The following is a 25,854-nucleotide window of genomic DNA, read 5'->3' on the forward strand; positions in this document are numbered from 1 at the left end:
ATTAACTTTTAGGTGGGGAATGTGTAGGGCTGATCTTCAGGCACTGAAATATCAAGACTGTGCTTTGAAATTTAACTGATAAAATGTGACCCTGGAGAAGGATGTAAATGCTGCTTCGGTGAGGATGACAACCACGTCCTGGAGAGGGCTGTCCCGGCCGACATCTCCCTGTCACATGACCCCACGCCCCTATTCTCTCATTGGCTTAACCTATCCTTTCTTACATGGCTGTCATTAAGCGAGCGTGCTGAGTGTTTCACGGCACCCATCAGGGGTAAACATGAGACACACGGGCAAGCTGCCCCACCCCAAAGTGAGGAAAACACAGGTAATCAGCAGAGCAGCATGTTGCATGACTGACCTTGCGCACCGCTGGGCTGCTCATAGCCATGCTGCTGCTGTTCAGGAGCACGTTCTCGGCAGACGGGGCTGGGGGGCCTGTCAGAGGTCCACTGAGGGCTGACTCCCCCCACCTCCGACAAGTCCCAGCACTTATGCTACAATTTTCAACATAGTATTTATTTTTATATAGTATATCAATACTATTTAGGGTACCGACTCCAAAAGCATGTGCTCCTTGGGTGTGTGTGTAAGTGGGGGGGGGGGCATTTAGGGTTTCCAGGGGTTTGGAGGTGCAGGAGAGTATATATGCATCAATCTATTTTGTCACATGACCTCTTCCTGTTGCACTACCAGCAGATTCTTTGTTACACATCTGATGAGTCAGAATTCTGTAGATAAAACATCACATTAAAAAACAACATGCGGACATCAATCCTCTTGTCATCTAGAGATTCTGCTCAGCTTGTGATGCTTCAACACCCAGAGCAAACTATCATACCTGCGTCCACTGTGCGGTGCTCTTTGATAGACTGACAGGAATCCTGTCCTGGGTGCCCCCTCTCCCATCGCCTGTGATGGACCGGTGTCCTGTCCGGGGTGCCCCCTCTCCCATCGCCTGTGATGGACCGGTGTCCTGTCCGGGGTGCCCCCTCTCCCGTCGCCTGTGATGGACCGGTGTCCTGTCCGGGGTGCCCCCTCTCCCGTCGCCTGTGATGGACCGGTGTCCTGTCCGGGGTGCCCCCTCTCCCATCGCCTGTGATGGACCGGTGTCCTGTCCGGGGTGCCCCCTCTCCCATCGCCTGTGATGGACCGGTGTCCTGTCCGGGGTGCCCCCTCTCCCGTCGCCTGTGATGGACCGGTGTCCTGTCCGGGGTGCCCCCTCTCCCATCGCCTGTGATGGACCGGTGTCCTGTCCGGGGTGCCCCCTCTCCCGTCGCCTGTGATGGACCGGTGTCCTGTCCGGGGTGCCCCCTCTCCCGTCGCCTGTGATGGACCGGTGTCCTGTCCGGGGTGCCCCCTCTCCCATCGCCTGTGATGGACCGGTGTCCTGTCCGGGGTGCCCCCTCTCCCATCGCCTGTGATGGACCGGTGTCCTGTCTGGGGCGTACCCTAGTCATGTAAGACGGGTGGCTACTGACTGATGCCCTGATGTTTTTAGGTAGGCGGGGGCCACTGAGATGTGGACTCACATTTTAATAACATAAGGCCTGGGTCCTTATTATTTGCTGTTTTGCTGTTCAGGCTGTCAGGTCGAGGTGCGTGTGACTGACGATGGAGACTCACCTGTGTTTACAGGCAGGTGGGGGCTCAGAAAGCCTTGTAAAGCTTGCCCCCCACTATCATTCAGCACAAAGGGGGAGCAGCTGAGCAAAGTGGCTAACGCTGAAGCGTGGTGACAGCCCGAGCCCCCCCCCAGGCAGCCTGTCGCCAGCGAGCCGGGGGGGTTGACACTGGTGTGACACTCTTAAAATAATTATGAAACAAAAACAGTGCTGACTGCAAACAGCCTGACCCCCCCATGATCTGTCAGGCCTGATTAGAATGGGGTTGGCTGGGGACGGCTGGAGGTGTGTGTGTGTGGTGGGGGGGTTATGATGCTGGTATGTTAAAGTATCCGGATGGGAGGAGGTGATCACCAGCGTGTCTCCCCAGTGTTCTGACCAGCATATACCTGGAGTACAGCCCCGAAACCTCGGTCTACACTGGCACTATGTGTGTGTCTGGGTGTGTATCTGCATGTGTGGTACAGGCTGCTGATAACTGTATGTGTGTGTGTGTGTGTGTTTGTGTGTCTTTGTGTGTTTCTGGTTGTGCCACAGGCTACAGGTCACTGTGCATATCTGTGTGTCTTGCACAGACTGTTGGTCACTGTATGTGTGTGTGGCACAGGCTTCTGGTCATTGTATGGTTGTGTCTGCCACAGGCTGCTGGTCACTGTGTGTGCGTGTGTGTGTCTGCCACAGGCTGCTGGTCACTGTGTGTGTGTGTGTGTGTGTGTGTGTCTGCCACAGGCTGCTGGTCACTGTGTGTGTGTGTCTGCCACAGGCTGCTGGTCACTGTGTGTGTGTGTGTGTGTGTGTGTCTGCCACAGGCTGCTGGTCACTGTGTGTGTGTGTGTCTGCCACAGGCTGCTGGTCACTGTGTGTGTGTGTCTGCCACAGGCTGCTGGTCACTGTGTGTGTCTGCCACAGGCTGCTGGTCACTGTGTGTGTGTGTGTGTCTGCCACAGGCTGCTGGTCACTGTGTGTGTGTGTCTGCCACAGGCTGCTGGTCACTGTGTGTGTGTGTGTGTGTGTCTGCCACAGGCTGCTGGTCACTGTGTGTGTGTGTCTGCCACAGGCTGCTGGTCACTGTGTGTGTGTGTGTGTGTCTGCCACAGGCTGCTGGTCACTGTGTGTGTGTGTGTGTGTGTGTGTGTGTGTGTGTGTCTGCCACAGGCTGCTGGTCACTGTGTGTGTGTGTCTGCCACAGGCTGCTGGTCACTGTGTGTGTGTGTGTCTGCCACAGGCTGCTGGTCACTGTGTGTGTGTGTGTGTCTGCCACAGGCTGCTGGTCACTGTGTGTGTGTGTCTGCCACAGGCTGCTGGTCACTGTGTGTGTGTGTGTGTGTGTGTCTGCCACAGGCTGCTGGTCACTGTGTGTGTGTGTCTGCCACAGGCTGCTGGTCACTGTGTGTGTGTGTGTGTGTCTGCCACAGGCTGCTGGTCACTGTGTGTGTGTGTGTGTGTGTCTGCCACAGGCTGCTGGTCACTGTGTGTGTGTGTGTGTGTCTGCCACAGGCTGCTGGTCACTGTGTGTGTGTGTGTGTGTGTGTGTCTGCCACAGGCTGCTGGTCACTGTGTGTGTGTGTGTCTGCCACAGGCTGCTGGTCACTGTGTGTGTGTGTCTGCCACAGGCTGCTGGTCAGTGTGTGTGTGTGTGTGTCTGCCACAGGCTGCTGGTCACTGTGTGTGTGTTTGTCTAGTAGAAACTTCTGGTCACCTTGTGTGTGTGCATTTCTGTGCCTGACACAGGCTGCTGGTCACTGTGTGTGCATGTGTGTGTGTGTGTGCATGTGTGTGTGTGTGTGCGTGTGTGCATGTGTGTGTGTGCATGTGTGTGCATGTGTGTGTGTGTGCATGTCCTTGTGTGCTTCTGGCTGTGGCACAGACTGCTGGCCACTGTGCATGTGTGGCATAGAGTTCTGGTCAGTGTGGCTGTGTCTGGCACAGGCCTCCCTCTCTAATTGCTTAGCTGATTCAGGTACAATAACCAGCAGTCAATAAAATAAAACACCACCATTTCTGGTCAAAGACGCCCATGGTAAAGCTGAAACTATGATATGGATGTACGTTTGAAACCCTCTATAAAAGTCTCTGACACGTCAGTGAAGAAAAATGTCTTGTTTCCAGGATATGGGGTATAAAATCTCATTGGTACATAACTCTTCTTAACAGACTGTGAATCCCACAAAAACAACTAGGTGTTGGAATGGACAGTACATTTTGTTGTAGTTTATTTGGAAATAAATCACCAATGATCAACAATGAAACTCTCAAGGGGTAAGAAAAGGATGCTTCTGTAGGCGAGTATCTCCTGCCTTCAGAACTCACAAATTGGCATGAAACAGAGTGAAACACAATAAAAACATATTAATGGTACGACAAATTCAGACTGTCTACAAAATAATTCATGTGCAATTTGTGTTTCATTTCCCTGTCTGTATGTGTATGCATGTTCTTCTGTAATGTCAACATACGGATAAGTCATGAAAAATAGATATTGTGGAGACCTACCGGAGCATCTCCTTCAGTCAAAGCCTTCCAATTATCATTAAGATCTAACCTCTTTTCGTCGTTAAGTTGCATCATATTTTCAGAATTCAGTTTTCTTGGCCTTGTATCTATGTGCACGTCATGCACATGTTCATGAGAGTGAGCGTGTTCCCTTACTGCACACTGAGATGGGGGGGGGGGGGGGGCGGGGGGGTGACAGGATGGCCATACGACTTTGATGGGTTCATGGAATATTTATGCAGGAGTGGAGAATCACTCGCTTGACCCCAGGGGTCGGCCAATTAACTGGAACACACTTACATTTTCATGGGGATTGGTGTAGCCCCCCCAAACCCAACCCGCACTTTTTCAGAAGCGTCTGACAGCTGGAGGCCACAGAGTTGAACAAATAAGTGCATCATGTACCACGTACACCATAGTATCTAACTCCTGAGGCAGAAACCAGAGTGATTATGTTTGGATAGTACAGGTATTCAGTGTGTTTACGTGGAGTGCAGGTATCCAAAATCTATGTGAACAGTGTAGGTATTCATCGTGTTCAGGTGGCCAGTGCACGTATTCAGTGTGCTTCCATGTGCACAGTGCATGTATTCAGAGTGTTTATGAGGCCCGTGCAGGTATTCAGTGTGTTTATGAGGCTAGTACAGGTATTCAATGTGTTTGTATGTGGTCAGTGCAGGTATTCAGTGTGTTTGTATGTGGTCAGTGCAGGTATTCAGTGTGTTTGTATGTGGTCAGTGCAGGTATTCAGCTTTTTCATGTATTCAAGCAAGTGTTTTTATGCATGGATTGTACATGTATTTTGTGTTAATGTATGGAAAGTTTAGGCGTTCTATGTTTTCATTGAGATTAGAGATATTTAGTGTTATTAGAGTGTTCATGTACACTGTAAACCCTAATGCTGTAACTAATTGATTGAACTGAGTTGTATTAACTTAAATAATTACAATTAGTTTATATTAATTAACCTTTATGAGTATTTAGAACTTTTTCTTATTTATGAGTTTGTAAAAATTAAACCTTTCAAGTAAGATGGAAAATTTTGCTGGTTTAATTTAAACAAAATGTCTCTTTAAAGTTTTATTAACTCAAAATCTTTCAGCCTTGTGATTTTGCGTATGACGTCATCCAGGTTCACGTCAACTGTCTTGCCCGCGCTTATTCCTCGTTCGTTTTTTTCAAGATGGCGGATCGGCCTCGCTTGACACTACAGTAAGTAAAATATTGAAATATACAAATCCAATGAATCTTAAGCAAGTGTTTTAATCCATATAATCACAGTAACATTTAAAAGTAATGTAGATGCGTTTAGATGTGTTGCATTACAGAGTACGCGTTTAGCCCTGTTTAAATCTTGAGGCGAGGAAGCTCCTCATCCCGCGCTGTAGCTTGTTGGTCAATAAGAAACTTTTAACGTTAGTTCAGTGTTGGGAGCTGTTACTGACCAGCACAATGTTTATAAATTCAGGTAAAATTGAAATTAAAACATTTATGCCGCACTTATTTTTAAAACTGCGTTATCCACAACATGGAGTTTTATTTTGAAATACTTCGTTTGTGCGGCTTCTCAGCTGAAAGGTGTAATATTATTTATATAATATTAATTTCAATGGCGGATCGGACTCGTTACACGCTGTTCAGTAACGTTACGTAGTTAATGTATAACTAGGGATGTTCATCTCGGTTAATTTTCCCAACCGACAACCGCCGTTCGTTAACCGAACATTAATCATTAACATTAACATTAACCGAATCCTGAACGTTCTAAGATGTGGCCTCGTGATTTTCCAATTCCACAGTTTTCCTATGATGTTGAGCTAAGGCTTAGACAGGGAAATGATGAATTTGAGAAGAGCGGAAAGGGTCTAAAGTTGACAAGAGACCAAAAGCATGACATTCTGGAGAAGCTTGGCTCAACCATGTATGATTTTAAGGCGTACCCAGACGACAAACAGATAGGAAAAGTAGCAGAGGCCCTTGTCACAAAGCATCCTTGTTTGAAGGAGCCAGGCTCTGACACAGGTTGGAATGGGTGGAAAACCAGTTTAAAGTTCAAGATGGGCAACTTGAGAAACAAAATGAGGAAAATTGGATGTCTTGAGGTAACTGTTAATGCTGGGAAAAGAAGTCAAGGCCATCCTGAGAATGAACCATCACATTCTAAAATCAAGAAACCAAGACGTTCTGAGGTTAATTATTTGCCAAACTTTCCTCAAGGTGAGGATGAAGCATCTCTTGAAACAGTTAGACAGGAAATTGCTGTTGAAGTCCAGAAGACAGAAAAAAATACTAGTCTCATCCACAAGAACATGGAGAGAACTTTTGCTCTGCGACGACAGAACATTGTTAGCGGAAGCCCATCTGTGAATGAGTTTCTGAATCTCTGGCCTGCACTGCGTATAACATCTGAGGTAAATAATAATAATAATAATAATTGTTTTCTAGTGATTATTATATATTTTCTGATGTGGGTTTGTTTTATAAAATTCTCTTTTGTCCGATTTAGCTGTTTGCAGAGTACCAACGTGTTACAAATGAGAATTTGCCCAACAAATTCTATGCACAACTGGACTACCTCCTACCTTGTTTGATGACCATTTTAAGGCAAAAAGCATCCAAGACAGGCAAGACAGCAGATGCCCTGGCTAATCTTTTGAAAGTTCATGATGAGCAGGTATGGTTGTTGTCATAAGATGAAGTATTCTTTAAAATGTAATTAGATTTTTCTTTATTTCAGATATTTAGATGTTGTTTTTTTTCTTCTTGTTTTTCATCTTTACAGGAACTGCATGATGTAAATTCACGACGGACTACCGTTATCAGAGGTCTTCCAGTTTTGCTGCGTGACAAAGACATAGGATTTTTTAGGACCACCCTGGTAAGCCTTCATTCATTGTTTTTACAATTATGCATGTTCTATTGCAAAGGTGAAGGTTGAGGAGCAACCTTTACTTACTAATATATTTGTAATTATCACTAGTTGATGAATCATGTAATATTGACTCAGTCATATTGATAATGTTCTAACATGAATATAACATGTCCCTGAATAATATTTTTTAGATTGATAATCCTGAAGTACTGACTGAGGATGCTCCAGTGTCCCTGCTTACAGTTGTTCATGAAAATGCTGCTGCTCCAATCCATTACGATCCAGTGAGGGTCTCAGTTGTCCTGGAGAATGAAGTGGTCACCACCCATAGCCAACTTCCAGAGGCCTTTCTTGTCTTGTTTGGATTCATGTATGCTCTTCACTTAAAATATCCTAAAGGACTTGCCAAAACTTTTGAATTTGTGCAAAAAGTTTTACTCGGCATGGATGACGGAAAACTGTCTCCTAGCGTGCAAACATTAAAGAATGAGTTGATGTAGAGCTACTTTTTTTTTCTCGTTTAATGAAGGCTGGCACTGGGGCAGTAACTTAAAAACATGTCAGTACGTGTAGTTTAAACTACACAGGAGTCACTTACCAGAATGCACTATTTTTATTTCTTTTTATGAATGCCGCAAGACTAAGTTTTATATGACTTAATGTATGTTTTAAAAATCAGGATATTTAATTTTGTCAAACTAAATCATTTTTTTTGAAGCTCATGTTTAAACAAAGTTGGTCATGTAAAATTCTGTTAAAAAATATTTTACAAAATAATTCTTCAAAAATATTTTTTTGTTACAAGTCATACTGGGTTTTATGCATTACTTTTTCCTGAATGTTTTTTTCCCCTGAGAATTTTCACCCTTTTAAAGGGTTACTTTACAGGTGTCATGTTGATTTGTTATATCAAATAGAACACCATAGAAAGTATTGTTATTCTTTTTCATTGTATTAACATTCTGGGCATACTTTATTCATTTTAAAATAGTGTTTATTGTAAATCTGTTACTGACAAACTGTTTTAAAGGTTTTGAGAAATTTGTATGTTTATAGAAGGCATGTTTACTGTAAACATTCATGTTGGTATTACCTGTTGGACATTTTTTGTTTAAAAATAAATGTTAAAAATGGTATTGTGTGTTTGCTTGAAATTACAGATGCGTTTTCATACATTTATAGTGTTTACAGATTTAGAATTTGGTTAATTTCATTTATGAAACTCAAAATGGAAAATTTAATTTAAAAAAATTATTACAATCAAAATGTATAAGCTGGGTGACTAAGTATTTAAAGTTGGGAGAAATTAAAAGAATTAAGTTAAATGCTATCAAAATGTATAAGCAGTGTGACTAAGTATTTAAAGTTGGGAGATATTGAAAAAAATAAGTTAATTGATCTCAAAATGTATAAACAGGGTAACTTGGGTATTTTAAGTAAGAACAAATTATTTTGCATGAGTACAACAAACTCAAAACTAGATTTTTCTGCTTAAAATTATAATTTCACAACTTAAACAATTTGACGTAACTGATTACCTCAAATTTTTTGAGTTTTGCCAACTTATTCGGGATTACAGTGTGTGGATTCAGAGTGTTGTGGTGTAAAGGACTGCAAACTCTTCAAGCTTTGCATTCTGAGAATTTGTTTTGCCTTCAACTCATATTTAATTCACATTTCTTACTGTATGACTTTCTTACTATATGGCCTAAAATGTAGAAATTTTATTAAGAACCAGAATGAAAACAATTAAGCAGGCCTGTCTGAATAATCTCAAAGCAGAGACTCCAGACATGCAATGGAATATATGAGACAGAATGTGTTCACAGCATGCCGAAGGTATAGCAGATCAAATAGCATCCGTCGAACCCGACCACTGTACTATACGCGTGCACCATGCCGGTGGGCGGAGCTAAGGATGCAGCAGAGGACACAGTGTCTTCATCCGTCTGCAAAGCACCACAGTTTAGTGGCAGCCACAGTCTAAGATAAAGATCTGTTTGATGAAAAGGCATCTTCAGCACAATTCATTTCTATCCCCTTTTAATGATAGCAGGTCCACTAAGATGCATCCAAATGAGAGTAAACACAGGGCTAAGTGAGAAGACAGAATGAGAATTAAGCAGTGGCACCAGGTGCCTGCAAACATCCTTGCTTAGTATGCTTAGAAAGGTTTTTGTAGTAGAAGAATTTGAAAATTTTTTTCATGAATCCTTCTTTACGGAGGTATTTTAATGGCAGCAGATGACTCAGCTGTACTCAGGTGATGGCGATCCATGGAATATTCTACTCAAGTGACGGGGCTCATACAATACTGAATTCAGCTGAAGGGGACCCACAGAATACTCTACCTAGGTGATAGGGACCCATGCAATACTGTACCCAAGTGATGCAGCAACTTAGAATACTATACCCAGGTGAGGGGGCACCATAGAATACTATACTCAGGTGAGGGGGCACCATAGAATACTATACCCAGGTGAGGGGCACCATAGAATACTATACTCAGGTGAGGGGGCACCATAGAATACTATACCCAGGTGAGGGGGCACCATAGAATACTATACCCAGGTGATATAGTATGAACATAAGCCTCTGATAGGATGCTCGTCCATCGTGGGACACATACACACACATCCACCGGAACACAGGCTGTGAGAAGTTTAGAACTCAATTCACTTAACTGTACATCATATGCTGCCGTAGAAAACCATTCTGGTTCTGTCTGCAGCCTTGGAAGAACGGCCCAGAAAGATCCAGAAGGTGTTTCACAGACATGTGGGCTAGACACCGGCAGAGAAAGCTGCACCACTGAAGCAAGGTGGAGCACAACGTGTGTGAAGCTCAGGAAGCCTCAGCTTCAGGCCCACGTGAGGGAGACCTGAGAAGTGCTGGCAGGCTGCATCAGGGCCTCCCTGACATCTCCCCTGAAGCTGGCCCACCCCCCCCAACAATAAAAGCTGTCTCATAAAAAATGTGGCCTCTGGTCACTTGATAAAACCGTCAGCCTGTTTTATTTGTCCGCTGTTCCTGGGTGCACACAGGTCGATGCTGGCTGCTCACATCCCGCAACAGGTTCATCTCAGAAGCACAGCACAACTAAAGAGGATGCTTACTGTCTCCTTACCACACGGTGGGACCTCAGTGTGATTTGCATTGCGATCTCTTTGTTTCCCCGCTAATCTGCCATTTTATTACCGCTCTTGGTGCGAGTGGCCTTTGTGTTTTTGTAGATAGCAGCACTGGCTGATAAGGAGGGTTGCAGGCTGGGCTGGAGCTGCTGCCTCCATCAGAGGTCAGGAAAGGCTGCTAACTCACCTCTGCAGCCAGTCAGAATGTGGGGAGGGGGCACCCTAAGCAACTCTGTCCAGTGCCCCGAACTGCAGCCTCCTCCCATCACACAGACTGCCAGGGTCGTTTCTGCAGCTGCAATTATACAAAAATAAAAGGACAGTTGGGAGCAGACATGGGGAGGGGGGCGGCAGAAGGCTGCACTGTAATGTCACCAATTACGATTCCTAAACATAAACATGTCCGCTTTCTCATGTGCCTCGGTTAATATGTCCCATGCGTAATTAAACTGGAGGTATTAACAGGAGTTTTATTTCAGGTCTAAAAGGTGCCTCTAGATGCTAAGCATCAGGCAGATGGGGGTTCACACCCTGAGAAGCTCCCTATCAACAAGTCCTTGTGGAGTTGAAAAAAATCGAAGCGGAGACAACAGGGGAAATATTTAGGCCAAATGTAAGCATCTTATAAAGGAATGGATGCAGCCGGGTGTGTCTCCTTGGCAGGCACTGGGCAGCTTGGTGGGGGCACAGGGTACAGCTGGGTGCACCTTCAGGAAGCAGGTGCAGGGTGCAGCCGTAGGAAGCAGGCACAGGGTGCAGGCACAGGAAGCAGGCACAGGAAGCAGGTGCAGGGTGCAGCCGTAGGAAGCAGGCACAGGGTGCAGGCACAGGAAGCAGGTGCAGGGTGCAGCCATAGGAAGCAGGCACAGGGTGCAGCCGTAGGAAGCAGGCACAGGGTGCAGCCGTAGGAAGCAGGCACAGGAAGCAGGTGCAGGGTGCAGCCGTAGGAAGCAGGCACAGGGTGCAGGCACAGGAAGCAGGTGCAGGGTGCAGCCGTAGGAAGCAGGCACAGGGTGCAGGCACAGGAAGCAGGTGCAGGGTGCAGCCGTAGGAAGCAGGCACAGAGTGCAGGCACAGGAAGCAAGTGCAGGGTGCAGCTGTAGGAAGCAGGCACAGGGTACAGGCACAGGAAGCAGGTGCAGGGTGCAGCCGTAGGAAGTAGGCACAGGGTGCAGGCGCAGGAAGCAGTCCTCCATATCACTCACAAATATAAATACACCAAAGTGTAGAAGCAGCGTATATTTAATGGCTATGATTATAATAGTAATATATATAGAGATATATAGAGCTATAACAGCATTCCAGACATATGACCACCACCAGAGTTTTATTAAGCGCAATTATCCTTTAAGTGGTAGTGAGTTTGTCAGGACTGGCCATGTGGCATGTCAGCACCTTCTCCCACTAGTCCTCAGCATCGGGAGGAGATGCTCGGGGATGCTGGCAATCTTGACTTTATGACACACAGTTGCTGCAGAAGGTTCTGGCTGCCACATCTTCCCACACCTACCATCAACCCTCAGTCCCATCAAAGCCCTGGCTGATTGCAGTAATTAAGCACCTTCTGCATGGATTTTTACTTTGACTTGAGAGCTAATAGCCAACAAATACATAAAAGCAATAAACTAATGGTGTGAGTAATTAACCAAGGCTGTAATTAAACGCATGGCAGAGCTGTGGCTTGCAATGTCAAACCCTTCAACACTGGTGAAAGCCGGCCTTCCTCGGCACCCCTACAGTCTGTCCCTGGTCATTGTGGCATCATCTGCATGTATTCATGTGCTTCCAAATATTTGGTGTCTTTGCAGAAGAAAAACATTTAATTTGATTATTTCACTGCTTCTATCTGAAAAGAAAGTGTAATTTAAAAGCAATAGAAAATATTAAATTATCCTACTGGGAAGGATTATGGCTTGAGTAATTCATATTTGAATGATCAATGAGATGTTTAAGAAATGTGAAAATTACCAGTTGCATTTAATTAAATTGGGACATAGATTATGCAAGATTCTGCAGACAGTATGTACCACCATGAAGTCTGAGTTAGGAATCAGATATTTGCTAAACCGAGAACATGCCCATGCATAAATAAAGGAAGAGGAGATTCTTACGCTTTTAACTGTTACTATTTTAGCTTGTGACTGATGCCTTTGGAGGATCGGGGGGGGGGGGCTAGTCTTCCCTGTCCGGCTGTGGAGCTTTGATAGTTATGGAAGTAGCCTGAAGCTTCAGCACAGATATGCTGCTTGAATCACTTTTGTTTCAGCCTTTAAAAAGCTGCACCTCTGGGGAAGGAATGGTGGCCCCAGGTTGTCAGTGCGAGCCTCCACCCAGCACTTATGGCCACATTCAGCCATGAGATCCCAGGCATCAACATTCATGCACCTTCCTATACCAATACCAATTTACTGTCATCCATCACACCCAGCTGCACCCGCCCACACCCACCTCCACATGCCTAACACACATTGACACTCGTCTTCACCCACCCACACCCACCTCCACATGCCTAACACTCATTGGCACTCGTCTTCACCCACCCACACCCACCTCCACATGCCTAACACACATTGACACTCGTCTTCACCCACCCACACCCACCTCCACATGCCTAACACTCACTGGCACTCGTCTTCACCCACCCACACCCACCTCCACATGCCTAACACACATTGACACTCGTCTTCACCCACCCACACCCACCTCCACATGCCTAACACTCATTGACACTCGTCTTCACCCGCCCACACCCACCTCCACATGCCTAACACACATTGACACTCGTCTTCACCCACCCACACCCACCTCCACATGCCTAACACTCATTGGCACTCGTCTTCACCCACCCACACCCACCTGCACATTCCTAACACTCATTGGCACTCGTCTTCACCCACCCACACCCACCTCCACATGCCTAACACACAATGATACTCGTCTTCACCCGCCCACACCCACCTCCACATGCCTAACACTCATTGGCACTCGTCTTCACCCACCCACACCCACCTCCACATGCCTAACACACATTGACACTCGTCTTCACCCACCCACACCCACCTCCACATGCCTAACACTCATTGGCACTCGTCTTCACCCACCCACACCCACCTCCACATGCCTAACACACATTGACACTCGTCTTCACCCACCCACACCCACCTCCACATGCCTAACACTCATTGGCACTCGTCTTCACCACCCACACCCACCTCCACATGCCTAACACTCATTGGCACTCGTCTTCACCCACCCACACCCACCTCCACATGCCTAACACTCATTGGCACTCGTCTTCACCCCACCCACACCCACCTCCACATGCCTAACACTCATTGGCACTCGTCTTCACCCACCCACACCCACCTCCACATGCCTAACACTCATTGACACTCGTCTTCACCCACCCACACCCACCTCCACATGCCTAACACTCATTGACACTCGTCTTCACCCACCCACACCCACCTCCACATGCCTAACACACATTGACACTCGTCTTCACCCACCCACACCCACCTCCACATGCCTAACACACATTGACACTCGTCTTCACCCACCCACACCCACCTCCACATGCCTAACACACATTGACACTCGTCTTCACCCACCCACACCCACCTCCACATGCCTAACACTCATTGACACTCGTCTTCACCCACCCACACCCACCTCCACATGCCTAACACTCATTGACACTCGTCTTCACCCACCCACACCCACCTCCACATGCCTAACACACATTGACACTCGTCTTCACCCACCCACACCCACCTCCACATGCCTAACACTCATTGACACTCGTCTTCACCCACCCACACCCACCTCCACATGCCTAACACACATTGACACTCGTCTTCACCCACCCACACCCACCTCCACATGCCTAACACACATTGACACTCGTCTTCACCCACCCACACCCACCTCCACATTCCTAACACACATTGACACTTGTCTTCACCCACCCACACCCACCTGCACATTCCTAACACTCACTGGCACTCGTCTTCACCCACCCAAACCCACCTCCACATGCCTAACACTCATTGACACTCGTCTTCACCCACCCACACCTACCTCCACATGCTTAACACTCATTGACACTCGTCTTCACCCACCCACACCCACCTCCACATGCCTAACACTCATTGACACTCGTCTTCACCCACCCAAACCCACCTCCACATGCCTAACACTCATTGACACTCGTCTTCAGCCACCCACACCCACCTCCACATGCCTAACACTCATTGGCACTCGTCTTCACCCACCCACACCCACCTCCACATGCCTAACACTCATTGGCACTTGTCCTCCCCTGCCCACACCCACCTGCACATACCTGCATTCACCTGCACTTGACTTACCTGCCCACACCCACCTGTACACAAAGGCACTTGCTGGCACCCATCCTCACCTGGCCACACCGACCTGGACACGACCACACTCACTGGCACCCATCCAGCCCCACTGGAATCCATTTGCCCTTGCTGTTGCTCTCTTCACTGGCCAAGTATATGTTGCCTTTGGCAAAATCATCGGAAAGGAGAAAAAATATGATGTCCTTTCACAATTATCAGCTTTGCGAATATTAAAGTGTCTGGCTACATTGTCGGGGTTATTTTGATTGGTATTTTAACCTTTGACTACCTTATAAAGCAGCTTCTTCTCCATGCCAATATTGGAAGGCTGGAATTTAATTCCGAAATGAATCTGGATAATAAGGAAGACGGATAATGTATGCATGAGGGATATTACGCCTGGCCTAAATGCGGTTGGGGCCGCGGCCATCGGAGCTGAATAATCACAGGCAGTGAGTTATAATCGCTGCAATAGAAATGCCTTACTGTCAAAGCTGGGCGAGTGACTCTTAAATCACACAGGAGGAGAGAGCGGGAAGAAGCGTGTATGGCAGCCCCAAGGCGCCGGCTGCTGACACCATTGAGGCATGGCTCCCTCCATCTTCTCCACATCTTTATCACAGCCTCCCTCCATCCTCTCCACACCTCCATCACAGCCTCCCTACATCCTCTCCACACCTCCATCACAGCCTCCCTCCATCCTCTCCACACCTCTATCACAGCCTCCCTCTATCCTCTCCACACCTCTATTAGTCTCCCTCCATCCTCTCCACACCTCCATCACAGCCTCCCTCCATCCTCTCCACACCTCCATCACAGTCTCCCTCCATCATCTCCCACTTATAATGAGTGGAGGGTGATTTGAGGTGGCTGTGTTTGCGTTATTGTCTGTGGTTTTTAGTTGTTGTGTCTGTGTTTCACTCTTTGTTAATAGAGGGGTGTTGTGTCTGTGTTTCACTCTGTGTTAATAGAGGGGTGTTGTGTCTGTGTTTCACTGTGTTATTAGAGGGATGTTGTGTCTGTGTTTCACTCTGTGTTAATAGAGGGGTGTTGTATCTGTGTTTCACTCTGTGTTAATAGAGGGGTGTTGTGTCTGTGTTTTAGTCCATTATCAAGTTCCATTTTGTCTGTCTTTCTCTTGCTGTTAGCAGACAGTCATGTGAGGTTTTGTGTGGATCATTTCGGGTTGTTGTGTATGTCAGTCAATCTATCCGTCCATCTTCTAACCACTTATCCTGCTCAGGGTCCCAGGCAGCAAAGGGAACACACTGATGGCCTGTGTCGGTATATTTAGGGGGTCATTGTGTCTGTTAGCAAATTATCATGTGAGGTTGTGCCTGTGTTTCTCTCTGTTTTTGGTGGGTTGTTGGCTGTCGTTGGACCTGCACTGTAATCTTAATCACCATGCTTGAATCGCTATTTCTCATTCAAATAATGGCATGGCTAAGGACAGCCTGATATCCCTTAATGACAGCTTTGGAATCATACGTCCAGTGTCTTGCCAATGTTATGCTGTCAACATGTGTTAATTGCTGTGTCCATTTGAACCATCTCGTCACTTTCTGTGAAGCCCCCACAGGTCAGTGAATATTAAGATGAGAGCTGTCACACGCTCTGGTACAGTGTGATACTGTTCCTCTGGCTTTGCTGCCCTGTAGACTGTGAAATATGTTCATATGTTCTTTCTGTTTCTGTGCTGCACTCGACATCAGGTTTGTATTTGTGAGTGCATGTTTCTCTAAGCCACATCGTTATTTTCGTTAAAAATACCACGGACGCGCGGGGCTGATGAAATCGCAGCACAGCCGCCGCGGCTCCTTTCCCGAGCTGTCGTTCCAAAAAGGCGTCCCGACCCTCACTCCCTCCCCCCCACCTCTGCCTTTGTTCCCCTCACGCCTATTTATCACAGTGTGAAGGTTGAAAGAGATATTGTTAATCCGGAGCGCCGAGGCAGGGTCAGCCGCACGGATCGCATTGCGGGGGCTGTAATGATAGGCGGATGTGCATGGCCGCCACTCTGTGCACAGGTGATGAATGGGGGATGGCTGGAGTAGGTGTAGGTGCTGGAGAAGCACCAGGCCGTGCAGTGGGGTTGGCCACCCCCCACCTGCCTCACCACTGGCACAAGGGTATAAGGAGGATATATCCCCCACCCCCACACTGTTCACTCCCCCACAGTTAACTTGCGATGCTCCTCCACCTTTGACCGGGGTGACTCAGGGTGAGTCACATATCTATGAACAGAGAATAATGTGATGTGACTTACAGGACTGTGCTATTGTGTGTTTTATTATGCTAGTTGTGTGTGTGAGGGATCATAAGAAGGTGTAGGAGTGTGTGAGAATGTGTGCAGGATGTTAGAGGGTGTAGGAGTGTGTGAGAATGTGTGTGGGATGTTAGAGGGTGTATGAGTGTGTGAGAATGTGTGTGGGATGTCAGAGAGTATAGGAGTGTGTGAGAATGTTTGGGGGATGTTAGAGGGTGTGGCAGTGTGTGAAAATGTGTGTGGGATGTTAGAAGGTGTAGGAGTGTGTGAAAATATGTGTGGGATGTTAGAAGGTGTAACACTGTGAGAATGTGTGTGGGATGTTAGAGGGTGTAGGAGTGTGTGAGAATGTGTGTGGGATGTTAGAGAGTATAGGAGTGTGTGAGAATGTTTGTGGGATGTTAGAGGGTGTGGCAGTGTGTGAGAATGTGTGTGGGATGTTAGAGGGTGTAGGAGTGTGTGAGAATGTGTGAGGGATGTTAGAAGGTGTAACACTGTGTGAGAATGTGTGTGTGTGGGATGTTAGAGGGTGTAGAAGTGTGTGAGAATGTGTGTGGGATGTTAGAGGGTGTAGGAGTGTGTGAGAATGGTTGTGGGATGTTAGAAGGTGTGGCAGTGTGTGAGAATGTGTGTGGGATGTTAGAGGGTGTAGGAGTGTGTGAGAATGTGTGTGGGATGTTAGAAGGTGTAACACTGTGTGAGAATGTGTGTGGGATGTTAGAAGGTGTAACACTGTGTGAGAATGTGTGTGGGATGTTAGAGGGTGTAGGAGTGTGTGAGAATGTGTGTGGGATGTTAGAAGGTGTAACACTGTGTGAGAATGTGTGTGGGATGTTAGAAGGTGTAACACTGTGTGAGAATGTGCGTGGGATGTTAGAGAGTATAGGAGTGTGTGAGAATGGTTGTCGGATGTTAGAAGGTGTGGCAGTGTGTGAGAATGTGTGTGGGATGTTAGAAGGTGTAGGAGTGTGTCAGAATGTTTGTGGGATGTTATAGGGTGTAGCAGTGTGTGAGAATCTATGTGGGATGTTAGAAGGCATAGGAGTGTGTGAGAATGTGTGCGGGAAGTTAGAGGGTGTAGGAGTGTATGAGAATGTATGTGGGATGTTGGAAGGTGTAGGAGTGTATGAGAATGTGTGCGGGATGTTAGAGGGTGTAGGAGTTCTGGTGAACATACTGTACAGTACAGCATTTCCATCCGTTTACTATACTGTAAAAATAGGATACACAGTACACAGTGAGTATCATGAACAAAGGAGATGGCAATAAGGCGCAGGATAAAAGGGCGGCAGCTTTTAAACGCACCGGCTGACAGAGAGGCAGAGCAGCAAAGCCACTATCTATTATTTACCGGGGTCCCTTTGACAGCCTGTTTTTGTAAGTTATCAAACACCCGTTATGCTGTGCTTGGTGCTCAGCTATTTGACAAATTTACAGTAAAAGAAACTTTTCTGTTGCGCACCCCCGTTCCTAAACAGCACCTTCCTCCATGGAGCCTAAAGTCAAAGTGACAGAATCACCTCTTGTCAGGCCCTGTGCTGACTGTACAGATACACATCCAGCCCTGACTCACAACAGCTGTTCACATCTGCTGTTTACCAGGAAACAGAAAAGATAAAATAAAAATGGAGTGGAATTGTTTGCCCACCTCTGATTGCTAATAAAGCTCTGCGCAGTAACTGACAATCACAGGGTAGTTTTAGCAGACCTCACTAATTAGCACCTTTAATTCCCCATTAACATTCCAAATCAGAATCAAAACTGTGAGCGAAAGTGTGTCCACACCCCGTAGGGCCTTCGAAAGCCCTCTCCCTCTCTCATAACCCCCCCCCCAAAAAAAAAACAATAATAAGGCAACATTATTAGCATAGGCTTAATATCCCACAATACATCATTATATTATTTGCCCATGACAGATGTAATTGAAATCCACTTATTAGAGCTGAGCGCCGTATTTCAGTCCAAACAGCCATCTCAGGGGATGATAATCACCCCGCGAGCACTAAGGCCTGTGGGACCTGCAGTCTCTCTCTCTGTTGGACCCTTTCGCACTTCCCCATCTCTCCACCTGTTCTGCTGTCTCTCCAACTCCACCCCCAGTCGGCCTGCTCCTCACCCTACCCTATACCCGTCTTCCTTGTGGCAGTGGAGTGTAGCTCGCGCTTTTTCTGTTTCTGGTTATATTTAGGTGACAGGAAGCAGACCGCATGGTGGCCATGCTGTAGGTTAGTTACCGCAGCGAACAGCGCACGCGGAGACCGTCTCCAGGCTGTCAGAAATCCTCTATGGGGACGTTTTTCCCCAACATCATTCCAAGGGCACTTCACTTGAAACATGAGCCATTTTGTCTCAGAAAAAATGTTCTCAATTAATTTGGAAAATGTTCTGTTTAAGGCGTCAGGGCGACTGAATGGCGGCCTCCAGGGAATGTTCATCGCAGTGCTGGGAGCGATTCCCGCTAGCCGGTTAGCGGCCGGTCCCTCCGAGCCGCTTGCAGTCCTGCTTATTGCCATCTCTCATTTGCCCCCTCTCTCCTCTACAGAGTCTGGCTGTTATCAATCTGTCTGCTCTGAAGCTGCACTGGGATGTGATATTTTACCTTCTGACACTGCCTCTCTATGCTTTCAGCACAGCTCTGGCTCTTTCTATGATTATTCTCATTGCTCATCCTCAGAATTCCGTCCAGGCCCAGAGATATTTACTACAGCCCAGTCTCCTAGACCATGCTTCACAGAGCTGAGCTGTAACTGTGTTTGCCCAGCTCTCCCCCAGAGGTGTCCACCTTGTCAGTGTACGTGTCTGACCATGATGTAGCGAGGCTACGCTCCAGCCTAAAAGTTACCACTGGCTGCATATTCATCTTGTTGACCATAAAGACCATGTTCTGCTTCCTGACACGATTCTCAAGCCCCATCTTTGAACAATGTTGACTCTCCTGAGATAGGCTGTTGTGATGTCTCCTAACAAGCTTTTCAGTGTCAAATTAAAGCTGCGTCTATGCACAGGGGGTAGCAGAGCTGTTGAGCTCGTAGTCTGTGATCACACCAAACAAGCGCTTCTTTGCTCCTGTCACCAGCAGTAAGAAGCAGCTTGACTGATCTTTGATGAAATTCACTTGGCACCCCCCCCCCCCCCCTCCTCGAATCTTATCTTCCTCCAACAAACCTTTAAACACTCCCTGTGAGATGTGAGTGCATGGGTCGGGGGGGGTGGGCTGTAAATCATATGATCACACCCTATGAAAGAAAACAGTCCAATCAGAACCTTACATGCATATACTCTCCTGTGACACACACACGCACACACTGCTATTACAATCACACACACGTACAGTGTCATGTTACACTCAAGCACACATACTCTGTCCTGTTACACACATACTCTGTCCTGCTACACTCATACACACATACTCTGTCCTGTTACACACATACTCTGTCCTGTTACACACATACTCTGTCCTGCTACACACATACTCTGTCCTGTTACACTCATACTCTGTCCTGTTACACACATACTCTGTCCTGTTACACTCATACTCTCTCCTGTGACATACATACTCTGTCCTGTTACACTCATACTCTGTCCTGTTACACACATACTCTGTCCTGTTACACTCATACTCTGTCCTGTTACACACATACTCTGTCCTGCTACACACATACTCTGTCCTGTTACACTCATACTCTCTCCTGTGACATACATACTCTGTCCTGTCACATTCATACACACATACTATATACACAATCTGCACTCACACACATGAAAGCACACTGACATGAAGTGTCCTGTTACACACAAACACATACACACACATACACGTAAACACACACACACACACACACACAGTTTGCGGGTGAGCCTGTGATGGGATTGACAGCGCAGGCGGACTCCGAACGCACTCCCTCCTCTGCGCGGTGTCGCTCGCCCGCGTAGGAGCGTAATGGCAGTATGAGCCGGGCATCGCAATATTAGAAGCCTTAATGGAAGCCTCCCCCCCCCAGCATGGCAGCAGCGTGGCTGGAGCCTGTCACAGTCCGCCGAGCCTCCAGACTAATGGGACTCACTCTGATGCAGCACGAGGGCAGGGGGGGCCAGAATAAAGAAGCAGGACTGAAAAGCAAGGGGGGCACCGGCAGCCAATCGCAGAACGGAACACTGGTGTGCAGAGGAAGCCGCGGTAGAAGGGGCCAGCAGATGCCGGAGAGCGGATCTGTGCCGGTGACGGAGCCACAGCCACTTTCACTGGAGAAGGGGGGAAACAATGAGGAGAGGAAGAGGAAGAGCGGAGCGAGAGCTCATTATCCGGGCCGGAGAGAAGCCGACGGGGATCGGCAGCAGTGTCAGCCACCGCCCGCGCAACTGTAAACAAGCCGTCTGCGCGACCCCCCCCCCCGCCCCCGCCTGCCACCGGCTCCCAGATCTCAGCTCGCACAACAAGCTGTCCCCCCGGGCTGTAAGCCCCGGGGCCGCGTCAGCGCAGCGTCTGACACATGCAGCCGGTGGCAGCCGGCGCACTGCGCCCGCCCCGCCCCGCCCCGCTCACCGCCCGCCTCACCGCCACGGCATGTCGCCGAATAAGATGGCAGGTCTGTGCCGGCCCGCTGCAGCTCTGTCAGTACGGGAGCACAGGGCCATGCAGTCTGTCCCCAGCGAAACACCGCTGCCATCAGCTTCTCTTGTTGCTGGGGTTCCTTTGCTGTTGAAAAGGGTCCCAGAAACCGAACCTCTCAAACGGATTCGGTTCAGCTTTCAGCACGTCCCTATCTGTCTGTCCTGATATGACCAGAGGGCCGACTCACAGCTACAAAGATGGCAGCTTCCAGCTGCACACTGAGCCTGCATCACCTTTGCCCTCCTCACCATCTCTGTTTACTTGTATCTCTCTGCTTCTTGTCATCTTGGACTCTTTCCAGTAAAAACTGCTCAGTATCGGAACTTGACCCAGAGACGTGGGCAGGTGACGCAGGGGATCACAGGAAAACAGCGGCAGGTTCCGTGTGCTCCATTGGCCTTTAACCTTTGGGGTACCGACAGCTGTGGTGACGCCAGGTACCTGCTGTACCCCCACGCCCCCCCACCACCACTGGCCAACAGGATATCTTTTGGGGGATTTGGTCTATCCACCCCTCCTGCGCAACATGTAGGACTTAACGTCATAACGAGCCCATGCAGGACCCCCCATCCCCCATGCCACGCAGCCAACCTCCGCCCATGAGGTGGAGCCACTCTGTGCACTGATGCTGCCTCGCTAAGGGATATGAAAATGCAGGACATCTGGCAGCGACCAGAGATACACAGCGATCCATCCTGCGGCCGCCGATTTGACAAGCTAGACTGACCCCACTGAAAGGCATCCGTCAAGTGCTTTCCTCTCATTCCTCCATCCATCCCTCCCTCCCTCTGCCCCGCTTCCCCTGTCCTTTGCAATCTTTAAGCCCTGCCTCTTCAAATTGAAAGGCCCAGCCGGTGACAGAAAGAATGAAAAGAAAAAAAGAGGCAGAGTACAAAAAAACGAATGCAGTTTTAAGCATTGAAAATGGAATGATAAGCGTAGAGAATGCAGGGCTTGTGAAGATAACATTGTGGATATTACAACAGCCCTAGGAGGAAGAACGGGGGGGAATGAGCGGAGAAGAGATTGGAGCCTTAAGCTCACGGCTGAGCAGATGACACCACCACTAATACGAGTGTTTAAATATTTGATGCGCTGGGATAAAGGAGGATCGCCTCAGAATGGAATTGAGTGTCTGAAGGAGAATCTATTACCGAAAATCTGGTGTGATTTGACAGCGGCAAGGCAGCACCGTGTGTTATTCTCCAGCAGTTCCTGCAATCTCCTCTCCACACTCCACTTAAATGTTCCTCTGCCGTGCTTGAGTAAACACTGATTATCCCTCCTTTAGCAGGAGGGTTTGGGCGACAGAAGAACGGGCAAAGGACGAGTGCAGAGCCGAGAGAGGAGAGGGTGCAGTATCAAATGTGGACCCACAGGGACCTGGAGGAGCATCCAGGGAAGATCTGCTACCTTAAACATGACAGAAAAAGCCATTGGCCCATTGATTGGATTGCAGAGCTGTAAGATTTACATCTGTTTTAGCCCAGGGGCAATGTTCCACGCAGCAGAGTATTATAGGATGTAACGTAATGGATGAAGCTGTGGATCATTCTGAAAGGGGGTGAGGAACCACCAAATTTAAAGTTTGAATTTTATGGATACCTACAGCAAACAGAAATGTGAAGGGTATAGATAGTGATATGGAAGGTGGTACGGACAGCGGCCGGCCAAAAATGTCTCGTGTTCCTTAAAGATGTTTGCCTGCATATTGGGATCAGTGTCGCTGGTTTATTTTAATGAACAAGTCACATACACCTCCTTTCTCCAGATGTGTAACTTTAGGATCCGGGTGGGAATCATTTGGGAAGTGTCTCTTTGGCTCCACCGGGATCCAGCATGTTGCCGGTGTGGAGCTGCTGACTGTGTCCTGGAAGCCGGTACCTCGCCCTGTGACTGAGCAGGTGGCTGGGAGGCAGGAAGTATGGGTGCTGACCTCAGTGACCGGGAAACGGCAAGTCTTCCACGGAATCTGCAGGCTCCTTTTTACAGTAGCGGCATCATCCCCACCGCGGCATCCCAGCCTCCTTCACTCTGCTAGGCACATTTCTTACTGCTTTCTCACAGGAGACTGGGCACAGGAAACTCCGGGACACAGCGTGGGGCTTCCTGCTGCGCCAGGTGTTCCAGCTGCCGATCCCTCATCTTCCTCTCATTCTGTCGTGGGCGACACTGGGACACTGACCGCTGATGAATCCAGTCACCTACCATGTGCTCCCGTCTGGGTACAGCTGTATCCATGCCAGTTCCCCCGTGTCGAATTCAGCACCCTCATGCCCCTCGTCCCCCCATGGAGAGTGTGTTGAGGTCGGGCAGCCGTGATGCTTCTGAGCGTCACACGGATGGTCTGGGGAGCTTTGAGACAACCCCCCCCCGCCCCCCCCCCCCCTTGGTGTCCCACAGATCGATGGCCACTGGCACTTCCTTCCCCAGCTCAGGAAAAACAATTAAAAGCCATCGATCCATCGCCAAGCCCCGCCATGAATATGCAAGTCGCTCTCCTTGACCTTCATCGTGTGAGTAGGCTAAGCAATGCCCCTGCTCTGCCTCTTCCTCTCAGAGCCCCATGTCACATGTGTTATCTGACGTGTAACACACATGTCCACTCATGTCCCCTGTCTGGGATGTGCACGGCATTCAAAAGATGACACTCAAGACCCTTTCAGCTGCAGGCCTTAATTGAAGTGGACAGACGATCACATTATTTCTGAGTGAACGAATGCCTGGTGGTCATGCTGCCAATGCAGGAAAGAAGGAGCTGTAGCACCGTCATGATCATATTACTAGTGGCCATTTCGGGGGCACAAATTGTCATTGCAACAGAATATAAAATCACCATGTGGTGCGTGGAGAGCAAAGCAGGACACATAACATGCCACATGCACGGCTCCCTGCCACTTGATGGTGCGCTCCCGCCATCTTCAAAGGTAATCCATTAATCTTCATACCCTTTTCACACATTATTTTCTGAATGTCCATTTGGTTGTAAAATATCAGCTGTAAAAAAATTCAGAGTACCATCATGGTATTTCCAGGGTGCGAGGAAGCCCACATAGGTCTCTTGGTACACACCTTCACAGCGTTCCTGATCTCAAGGACCCCCCGTAGGTCTCTCCATAGAGCCTTTGTCACAGCATTCCTGGCATTAGGGAGTCCCTGTAGGTCTCTCCATAGACTCACCTTCACAGCATTCCTGATCTCCGGAAATCTTCATAGGTCTCTCCATAGAGCCTTCGTCTAAGCATTCATGGCATTAGGGCATCCCTGTAGGTCTCTCCACAGACCCACCTTCACAACATACCTGATCTAAGGGAATCCCCATAGGTTTCTCCAAAGACTTATCATCATCGCATTCCCAGTATCAGGGAGTCCCCGTATGTCTCTCCATAGACCCATCATCACAGCATGCCCAGTATAAGGGAGTCCCCGTATGTCTCTCCATAGACCCATCATCACAGCATGCCCAGTATAAGGGAGTCCCCGTATGTCTCTCCATAGACCCATCATCACAGCATGCCCAGTATAAGGGAGTCCCCATATGTCTCCATAGACCCATCACCACAGCATGCTCAGTATAAGGGAGTCCCCGTATGTCTCTCCATAGACCCATCATCACAGCATGCCCAGTATAAGGGAGTCCCCGTATGTCTCTCCATAGACCCATCATCACAGCATGCCCAGTATAAGGGAGTCCCCATATGTCTCCATAGACCCATCACCACAGCATTCCAAGTGTTAGGGAGTCCCTGTAGGTCTCTCCTTAGACTTACTATCATAAATACAGTACACCAGACAAGATTTGATTTGCATGATGAACAATGGATGATTTCTTTCAGGATATTAAAATATACAGTATTGATAAGTGAGCAGGTTCATTAATACACTACAAAGCTGCCATCTCTGGACAGCTTGTTTTGGTAAAACAGCTGGTATAATGCTGGTATGAGAAAGCAAATCATGCACTTACCCAACGGCATCTTTGTGTTATGGCCAGCCAATCACTGTCCATGTGTAGGGGTGGAGGGGGGGCGTGATGTCAGAGAGAGGGGCTCTAACAGGGCATGACAGCGTGCAGCAGTGTTTCTGAGCAGAGCACCAGGCTCCAGCTGCTTGTCATCACTGCATCTCAGTGTCCTGTTATCCATGCAGGTATGACAGGGAGAGTCACCACCACAGCAGCAGAACATGGCCCTTCTGTAATCTGTCATTCACTCTCCTATCCCAGGAGGCTCGCTGTCCTATCCCAGGAGGCCATCCTGTCCCAGGAGGCTCGCTGTCCTATCCCAGGAAGCCATCCTGTCCCAGGAGGCTCGCTGTCCTATCCCAGGAGGCCATCCTGTCCCAGGAGGCTCGCTGTCCTATCCCAGGAAGCCATCCTGTCCCAGGAGGCTCGCTGTCCTATCCCAGGAGGCCATCCTGTCCCAGGAGGCTCGCTGTCCTATCCCAGGAGGCCATCCTGTCCCAGGAGGCTCGCTGTCCTATCCCAGGAAG

The 25,854-nt window shown here is 48.3% G+C and overlaps 1 protein-coding gene across 3 annotated transcripts; it reads left to right on the forward strand.

Annotated features, from left to right (window-relative positions):
* The first annotated feature begins 5,049 nt into the window (after nt 1-5,049).
* Nucleotides 5,050-8,124, forward strand: LOC125717075 (uncharacterized). Of its 3 annotated transcripts, none has more exons than XR_007384471.1 (5): nt 5,050-5,330; nt 6,336-6,529; nt 6,625-6,792; nt 6,901-6,996; nt 7,182-8,124. XR_007384471.1 is itself a non-coding variant. In XM_048990030.1 (5 exons), the coding sequence occupies exons 2-5, from the start codon at nt 6,038-6,040 to the stop codon at nt 7,488-7,490; spliced, it is 1,065 nt and encodes a 354-aa protein (XP_048845987.1). In that variant the 5' UTR covers nt 5,052-5,330; nt 5,918-6,037; the 3' UTR covers nt 7,491-8,124. The 3 variants fall into 3 exon arrangements, 2 of the variants coding, with proteins under 2 accessions (XP_048845987.1, XP_048845986.1); XM_048990030.1 differs by having other exon boundaries at nt 5,052-5,330; nt 5,918-6,529; XM_048990029.1 differs by lacking the exon at nt 5,050-5,330 and having other exon boundaries at nt 5,337-6,529.
* The last annotated feature ends 17,730 nt before the right edge of the window (nt 8,125-25,854 follow it).

This window comes from Brienomyrus brachyistius, chromosome 21 (genome assembly GCF_023856365.1).
Source record: "Brienomyrus brachyistius isolate T26 chromosome 21, BBRACH_0.4, whole genome shotgun sequence".
NCBI lineage: Eukaryota > Metazoa > Chordata > Actinopteri > Osteoglossiformes > Mormyridae > Brienomyrus > Brienomyrus brachyistius.